General features: G+C 36.4%; 1 protein-coding gene across 1 annotated transcript; it reads right to left on the minus strand.

The window, feature by feature from the left end:
• Positions 1 to 883: 883 nt before the first annotated feature.
• LOC139725887 (uncharacterized) lies at positions 884 to 9206 on the minus strand. Its single transcript, XM_071636964.1, has 4 exons — positions 7349 to 9206; positions 6434 to 6583; positions 5558 to 5773; positions 884 to 4653 (listed from the first exon to the last, which is right to left on the minus strand). The coding sequence occupies exons 1-4, from the start codon at positions 9159 to 9161 to the stop codon at positions 4346 to 4348; spliced, it is 2487 nt and encodes an 828-aa protein (XP_071493065.1). The 5' UTR covers positions 9162 to 9206; the 3' UTR covers positions 884 to 4345.
• Positions 9207 to 9218: the final 12 nt, after the last annotated feature.

Below are 9218 nucleotides of genomic sequence, written 5' to 3' on the forward strand. Positions count from 1 at the left end.
TTTCACAGAAACAGAGAAGTGTCAATACATGTAGCTGTGCTTTTTAAAAGCATTCAAAGTGACTCCAGCCGTACTGTATCATGCCAGACTGGTTCACATTGGTAGCATTTTTACCGCTGTATTATTGTGCAGAGATACAGTAGCGCACCTCACAAGTTGAGTGCAGAACTTGTATCAGAGGGGTCACACATTGCATTATAGGAACAGGGTCAATCACTTCCCGCACCAGCCTCGCTAAAACATGGAAACAAATATTTATATTGTATGTGCTACGCACGCTCTTCTCACATCAATTACAGATTCAGTCCTCTTTTGGACCCATTTTACACACGAGCGTTCTCTGCTGCAGTACAAGTACATGTATCTATATTTAACAAGGCAAAGGCACAAAGCACAATTTTCAGAAGGGCATTCTGCATTTCCGTGCTCCGCAAAAGCTCCTGACATACTTTGGATATTAACCCTTTAGCGACTGAAGATTCTGTACATAATGGACTATGGTTCATGGAAGGTACAGCATTATTGCTCTCATTTTGACAATTTTCTATGATTGAAATACATTGTACATTGTAGCTCACTACATGTTTATTTATTACCCATTATAAGTTATGCTTATTTGAAAGCCTACTAGACTTTACCAAGAGAATGGTGTGTCACAGAAATAATTCTGACATACTTTTGTTGACCTTTGACCTCTTTCAAATTACATTTGTATTCTATCCTACAAATGTATATGAAAACAGGTAACAAAATGATAATGCATAAAACTATTCAAAAAAACAAACGGGCAATTTTGGGCGGTTTAGGAAGTAATAAGACAAGCAGTTTCGGGTGTTTCAGTTTACATTAATGAGGTACCTAACAATCCATGAATATGGGTCATTCCATGAAGTTGGGTACACAAAGTGTGACATGAGGCTCAAAATTTCAAAACTAATGCAGAGCTTAGTTATTGTCATCTCAAGAAACATAGATACATGGAGTATATCAAACAAACTATTAGAAGTTTGAATCTTGCAGCGTAGCCACTACACATCATCACACATTCAAGATAACGCCCACTTGTTTCACATGTAACAGGGACACCAACCTTCCAATTTGATCTGAAGAAAATCTGCTTTTTCTCTTAGTTTGCCACAAGATATTTATAAATCAAGAAATATTTGGAAAGTATGTTGTGACTCTTTCCACACCAGCAACAGCAAAAAATACCAATCGAAAGTTAAAAATTTTAAAAATCCTACAACATTTTCTTATTAGAAAGGTCTGCAGACAGTTTTAGGGGTCAATTTTGAAATTCAATCTTAATGTAAATATATCTTTGAAATGCTGCACAACTAATACTGGAAACAGGGTGAAGTATAAGAGGACATGCTAATGCCTAAATAGGATCAGAAAGTGAAAAGGTTAACAAATACAAAAAGACTCTATTTTCCCAAAACCTTGTTTGAGGTTTCACATGTAACGATTACACAAAGATTCCGGTGTCCTGTTACATGTGAAACACTGAAACATAGTCCTTTTTGTTAATATTCTTTGAAATGAAGCATGAATAATTCAGGAAATATGGTGAGCCATAGGGGGACATGCTAATGTTTATAAGATCAGAAAATAAATATGCAAAATGACATACAAAAATGACTACTTTGCCCAAAACTTCATTTACGGTTTCACATGTAACAATTACACAGATTTTCTGGTGTCCTGTTACATGTGAAACACTAAAATAGTGTCCTATTTGTTAATATTCTTTTAAATGTAGCATGAATAATAAAGGAAATAGAGTGAAGCATAAGAGGACAGGTTGATGTTTAAATAAGATCGGAGAGTAAAGATGCGGACATACAGAAAATGACTATTTGCCCAAACTTCATTTTAAGGTTTCACAGGTAACAATTACACAGAGATTATGGTGTCCTGTTACATGTGAAACAATAAATTTGTCTCTCGATTTATAAGACTTTCAACATTTTTAAATTTCAAGTAATGACTGAGAATAATTATATAAAGATATATATAAGAATTTTATTCTTATAATTATAATGTATTTGTCCCAAAGTTTATTTGGTGGTTTCACATGTAACAAAGACACCAAGATACCGGTGTCCCGTTACATGTGAAACACTAAAATAGTGTCCTATTTGTTAATATTCTTTTAAATGTAGCATGAATAATAAAGGAAATAGAGTGAAGCATAAGAGGACAGGTTAATGTTTAAATAAGATCGGAGAGTAAAGATGCGGACACATATACAAAATGACTATTTGCCCAAACTTCATTTTAAGGTTTCACATGTAACAATTACACAAAGATTCTGGTGTCCTGTTACATGTGAAACAATAAATTTGTCTTTCGATTTATCAGACTTTCAACATTTTTAAATTTCAAGTAATGACTGAGAATAATTATATAAAGATATATATAAGAATTTTATTCTTATAATCATAATGTATTTGTCCCAAAGTTTATTTGGTGGTTTCACATGTAACAAAGACACCAAGATACCGGCGTCCTGTTACACGTGAAACATCAAATTGCTAGTTTTACTCAAATAATGCATGTATCTCATTATTTTTGTTTGATTTTCTTCAAGAACAGCTTTTAATTGAACAAAAATAAGCAATCACATGGATAATTTTAATTAATTACAATCGTTTACCCTTCTTTGAAAGATTATCTTTCCTCCTACACAATGTACAGATTACAGAAAACTTGATGCATGTAGTCTGGGTAGGCTCAAATTTAATGTGCATGCCTATCACAATGACATATTGAACGACAGAATTATAATTTTATTCATTAATTCAAAATGAAATTCCCAATATCTTCAGATTTTGTTACAACTCATATTCACATTTTCTTGCATGTTACCTTACTAATATTTTTGGCACTCCAGTTCTTGTATTGGTTTATCAATGCGTTTTCAAGTTACAGTGACTTTTATATTTACATCCATATTCTTGCATGTACATTATATTGATACTATTTTATTACAATACTTTTAATTTTAGTCACATAGTGCCTGCATTTTGCTTTTGTTCAAGTTTTGAAGTTATTACAGGAATTCTAACTTTGAATTTCTTTGCCATCACCGTTGTGATGAACACTACATTTTTTAATACAGGGGAATCTTGTTATAAAGAACAGTAGAACACTGATCTGACGAACTCCACTACTACAATGTAATCTTTCTTGTCCCACTTCTTTGTATTCTTTTGTGTTACTAGTAGAACATATTTACAATATAACACACTAATTTATATGGTCTTAAGGACCTCACTATAATGAAGTTCCCTATACTCATAATACTTATGTATAATAGCCCTGATACTATCAAGGATTCAATACAGCAATCTAACTTTGATGGTCCCAAGAAATTTAAGAATCTTGTTCTCGGTTCCCCTGTATTGTTAACTTGTGTCATTCTATTTAGTATTAAAGTAATGTCACATAAAAACTTGATTTCTGATTAGCATACAAATATCAATTCTATTAAATGAATTAAAAATTAAGTTCCTAAACCATGAATTATAACAATATCTTGTTGATTTAAGATTTTCCTGTTTCTCATGAGTTGTCAACAGTTTTTTATATGAGCATGTGTGTTTGTTTTTCAATCAATGTTTTGATTCAGAATTCAAACTTCATTTTTCACATGAAAAATTCCAAATAACCCATACTTTCATTTGCATTTTGTTCTAGTTGAGGCCACATGCTACTAGCTCCTCAGCTGATGACTGCAGCGCAGTCCTGCACGTCTACACTAGTGCTGTAGTAAAAAGGTTAACAAAGCAGTAACCAAACCGTCTTTGGTCAAAATGGTTTGGGTTTGGATAACTGTTTTGATTCTCATTATGTTCTGAAAATATTATTACAAATAGAATTACGAGTAAAATTATCACTATAAATATTACCTGCAAAATAATGAAGGAATATGTACAACCTGTATAAAAATTTGTACATTATATGACCGAAACACAACCATATTTTTGAAGTAGGTTAACTGGGTTTTAAAATAACCGAATACTACAGCACTAAGACTCTACACTGAATGATGTGCAGGAGATCCTGGCCAGTAGTGCCTCATAACATAAAAGGATCGAAACAGCTTCGGCATTTGCTAATTTTAATATCTTTCATGGGAAGAATGAAAAAAGGCAAACATACAATGGAATGAGATACGGAAGGTGAATTTTCACCATTAAACATTGTATTTTATTCCTTACATATACTCTTCCAATAAAACATTTTAGAAAATTTGAAGAATGCCAAAGCTGTCCTGAGGCTGTTTTAATTCACATATACATGTTCCTGTTCTAAAATGCAGCATCCTGTCCTACTAATCCTATTCTTCAAGATTGATGAATGTGTCGATTCTAGTTGCCAGTGAACGAAAAGTGTTTTCTTCAAATCCAAGATGTCTTGAGGACACAGGAATTGGTGGAGAGGGGAAGATGGCAAAGATCCCAGTTCTCCGAATCCAGTCTTGCTCCGGTTTGTCTGGCCAAGAGTACTTGTTATCACCCTTATTGAGTAAGAAGTTGATATGTGCATCTTCTCCTTTCAGCTCCAGGACTTCTCCGACCCACCACGTCTTACCATATACAACGGCAACAAAATCCCCAGTTTGAAGGTCCTGAGTTTGGCGATAAGCTGTATATATGAATAAAGATAAAATATCTAAAATTATAAAGTAACAATGCTTTTGCAAAATAGAAGAAAACTGTCACCAATAGACAATTCTCAGATAACCAGTACTGCACGTAACATAATCAGTAAAAGGATCTCCAGTGATCTTTAATATGAAAGAAGACATACATCCTCCTGCATTCAGACATAGTTATTCTGAAAGAGAATTTTGATCCACAGAAAAACTCATTTGAACAGAATTGAACTGGTATGTCTCTCCATAAATCTTGTAACAGCCTCCCTAAATATGCATAAAGTGGAGGTGTGATTAACTTGTTGGGAAAAAAATATCCCTTCACATGTACATAATATATTGCATGTGCAATTGGGTATATTAACTTTAAACATAAATAACACAGACATTTTGGGACTAGAATTGGGTGCAGGTGAGCATGTGTCCCACGTGTGTGTTCATGCTGACTCCATGCTGTAAGTGCACGTGGATACATACGCATTGCAGTGGGTGAGGTCACTGAGGTGTTTAAGTGCACATCAGTATTTTGGTGTGGGTGGACTTAAGCGTTAAAAATGGGGACATTTGCAGGTGTGTGTTCATTTGTGAGGTATGTATAAATGTGTGTGTGTGCGCATGTGTTTGGGTTCATGCTGGTGGGGTTCCAATCCATGTGCGCTATGATTGTTAAAACCTAAATTGCCAAGAACATCAATACATGTGCAGGGACCAATTTCAATGATTAGAACAAGTAAAATCTTAAGTACATTTGTTAACATTATACCACTTGCCATTTTTTTCCTTTGTATATCAGAAAATTTGAAATGATTTCTATGCTTCAGTGCATGATAGTAAATTATTTGAATCTTGAATTGAACTTTGAAAGTTGAGATGTAAAAAATAATTTTTACAAACCTGTAACATGAACCCGAGTGCCAGCAGTAGATGGCGAGTGAGAAGTAGGGAGTTCCATGTGAAGCTGTGTGTCACACGTTGACGAGTGAGAGGTTTGGTCTTCAACATGAAGCTCAGTACCAGTAGACAGCAAGTTAGAAGTTGGGACTTCAACGGGAAGCTGTCTGTCAGACGTAGAAGGCGGGTGGGAAGTTGGAACACCTATGACCACGTTATCTGTGAAAGTTGAAGATTATACATAAAAAAGACCTTAATGGTAGACAATGACTTTTGCATGAAATTTGTCAGAATTAGTGGGAACACTACAGTATTCAAGCAGACAATATTGTGAAACCTCTGTGCAACTTTATTTATGGAGTTAAGTTGAAAACTATGATTCAAATTATTTTGGTATATTTATTATAAGGCCTTACATTTATTCTAGACTTAGTCTACCTTTTACAGACCTGTTTGATCGATTGATCATGTTCATGGTATATTTTATCACTAAAAATACAGCAAAAAGAAATAAGTGAATTCTTTACTATGACATTCGTATACCTACTGACATTATTATTTGGATTTTAAGTATTATATTACAGTCCCCGAACGATAAATGCACTGTTGTTGCTTGAATGCCGACTACACTACAACTGTTATCTTTTGAATTCTACACAACTTTTGATTTCGAAATTTCACAGATATTGCCCAAATACTAATATCTTTGGTTTCAAACAATGATTGGGGCATTTTGTGGGCTCTGCAAAAGGCATTGGCTACCTTAAATGTTTCATCCGAGGGACAAATAAACTGTTTTTCATATCGCCAAAATTAACTCCCTAATATAAAAAAGGGTTGAAGAAAACATAAACAGCGATATTACTGATTTGTACAAACCGGTAACATGCAGTTGTTTCACAGGTGAAGAGGAAGGGGAGGATTCGCTTTCCCAGTAATCATCTGCATCAGTCATGGAAGACGGGCCGTCAGCATCCAAGTCATCATCTGCAACAGTCATGGAAGACGGGTCTTCAGTATCACCTGTATCTGTAAAGAACACCTCACACTTACACAATTTTGCTGTTGTACCACTCTGTAACGAACAAAAACATTGGTCTATCCAAAGAAAAATATGTACAGATAGTGCGCACATATTTAACTCTGTAGTATAGAACAACATTTGGTCATCGTGGCAGCGTATGGCAAGACAATGGTGTAATGTGCAGCAGCAATTCATGAGTTATAAGTTTAAGAACATCTTTCAAAAACCCTGGACTTACAGAAATATATGTTAAAGGCATTGGTTAACAATGAATCCAGTTGAAAAAAATCTGAGCTACATGGTCCCACGTGCTACTAGTAAATCTGATATAGTGTAGAAATGAAGCCCTGCAAAAATTGCTGTGAAAATGATAATTTAAATACTACTGCAAAAATGTAAATTTGCAATGACTGTTTTACGATGCTCAAATTTCCCCATTGGCTATAGTGTTGAATAAACTGTTACTGAAATGGTTCATTCTTTATTCATAGAAATCTGGATAGTGAAGGCAGGATTTTCAAAACTTTTATATTCTTGGCCGTTTATTCATCCACTTGAACATTGTTACACTGCTTAGACATCGCAGTTGTACAATTTTTTAAATCGACCCACAATATTAACCACTGACTTTAAAACAACCAATGAATAAGATGGGTCTGTTTGAAAACTTTCTGCTTGGATCACAAATAACTAGCATTAGTCAATAATACTAAATGAATATATATATTGGCAACCTTCTAGGTAAATATTAAGGTTAATTTAGTTCTTACCATGAGATGTCTCAATCGTAGCAGCAAACAGCTTTTCACTTTTCCAGTCATCTACAGTCCCTCTGCTGTCACACTGCTGATTCCCGAGAACACAGCCTTTACAGAAACAAGACAGGTTCCTTGTCCACAGCCGTCCACTGCTTTCACCCTTTACACAGTGCAGTTGCCTGGTGCCCTTGATGGTCTGGACGTCCTTGTGATCTCTGTTGTGATTCATTTCCTCTACGAAGAACACTTTCCGTTGAAAGTGGAGACATTCGGCTTGGCTTGGTTGTATTGTCAATTCATCTTGGCAGAACTCATATACATCTTTTGCATTGTTCATTACTTTACGCCCAGAACTAATAGCTAATGAAGCTTGTCGTTTCACAACAGCCGTTTCCCCATCGCTCGGACCTTTCCCATGTCTGGCACCAAAATAGTGATGCTCTACTGGAACTTGGTAATGTTGCTGTGCAAGAGCAATGTCCTTGAATGGTCCTCTACTTTTGTATTGGGCTGCACATTGATCTGTAAATCTGATGATCTTGTCAATTTCCATGTTTTGCCGGAGATGCTGTACTGCCTGTGACATGAACTGGTGCACTGCATGATATGTATGTCGATTATCGCCTGTTATGAAGACGAGTGACTCCTGCATTGTCTCATCACATGTTGGACATCTGTGATAGCAAACAATAGGGTGGATTGTGACGTTTGTGTGATACCAATGTGCGCTTTGTATTTCGTCTTGGTACTTGCATACAAAGTTCTCTGCAAAGTCCAAGACCATGACGACCCAGTTGTTTGGCATGTCCTTGGTAAGTGTAGCAAACTGCTGAGATTGCCAAGACGCACTATGCAGATGCTTACTGATAGTGACCGTCTCCCCTTCAAGTTCCTCCAGACATTGAGATACTGTCCCGTCGTTGGTGACAATCTGTTGCTTGGTGATCGTCTTCCCATTCTCGTCCACTCTGACCCGAATCCATTTCTTCCATGTCATATGCTTAGGGCCGTGTTTTTCCACCAGCGGTCTCAGGTAAGATCTCAACAATTTGGGACCACATTCTTTGCATTTCCTCTCGGAGCAATGTCGCATGTACGTCTTCGCTCCTTCAGACTTGGGACACATTGTGACGCGATTCACTGAGTGAACGCCATCAAAGAAGGACTTCATTCCGTAACTGTGTGCTAAATTATTAATTGCTGTTGCCTTCAACTCAATATTTGTGCAGTATTCGCACAAACATGCCCTGAATTTGATTGATCCTTGGAGCTTTACATGATGTGGCCGGAGGCTGTAGAATGTTTTTGCACCTACTTTCATGTCTGGATTCTGTGATTTGAACTTCAAGAACAAAGCCGCCACTGACTGTTGAAGATATCGAATATTTTTCATGGTCTTCATGGATACCATTTTCTTATCAGGCAGGTCGATGGCTGATTCTTCGTAGAACGAGATGACTGCGCTTGCTACCTCTGGGGACAGCTTTCTCTTGTCGTGCATTTGCTTCTTCTTGCTTGCCGAGGAGATGATCTTGCGGCCCATCTGCAAGAGAGCCGATCCTTTTTTCTGAAGTCGGTACTTGCTCAAGATCTTTAGTGATGCAGCAATATTCCTTCTTTTTTCTAGGTCTTTCTTCTTCTTGCTCCTCTTTAGTCTGCCCATTTCCTCACTAATGCTTGATGTCAGGAGATTTTGGACTTCATGATGGGCATCCTCAAGGCCAGTGTGCATTCCTCTCTTCTTCAGTGCTGCACGCTTTTTTGGAGAGGACTTCTGAAATAGATCTATCATCGTAGAAACACACTTTTCTCGGTCTTGTGGCATAACTGCCCTTACTCTCTCCAAACTTTTTCTTCTAGCCGAAGAACTTCTCACGTCACA

The sequence above is a fragment of the Diadema antillarum genome, unplaced genomic scaffold, assembly GCF_040938485.1.
Source record: "Diadema antillarum isolate AM-2024a unplaced genomic scaffold, OU_Dant_1.0 seq00000063_RagTag, whole genome shotgun sequence".
Classification (NCBI taxonomy): domain Eukaryota; kingdom Metazoa; phylum Echinodermata; class Echinoidea; order Diadematoida; family Diadematidae; genus Diadema; species Diadema antillarum.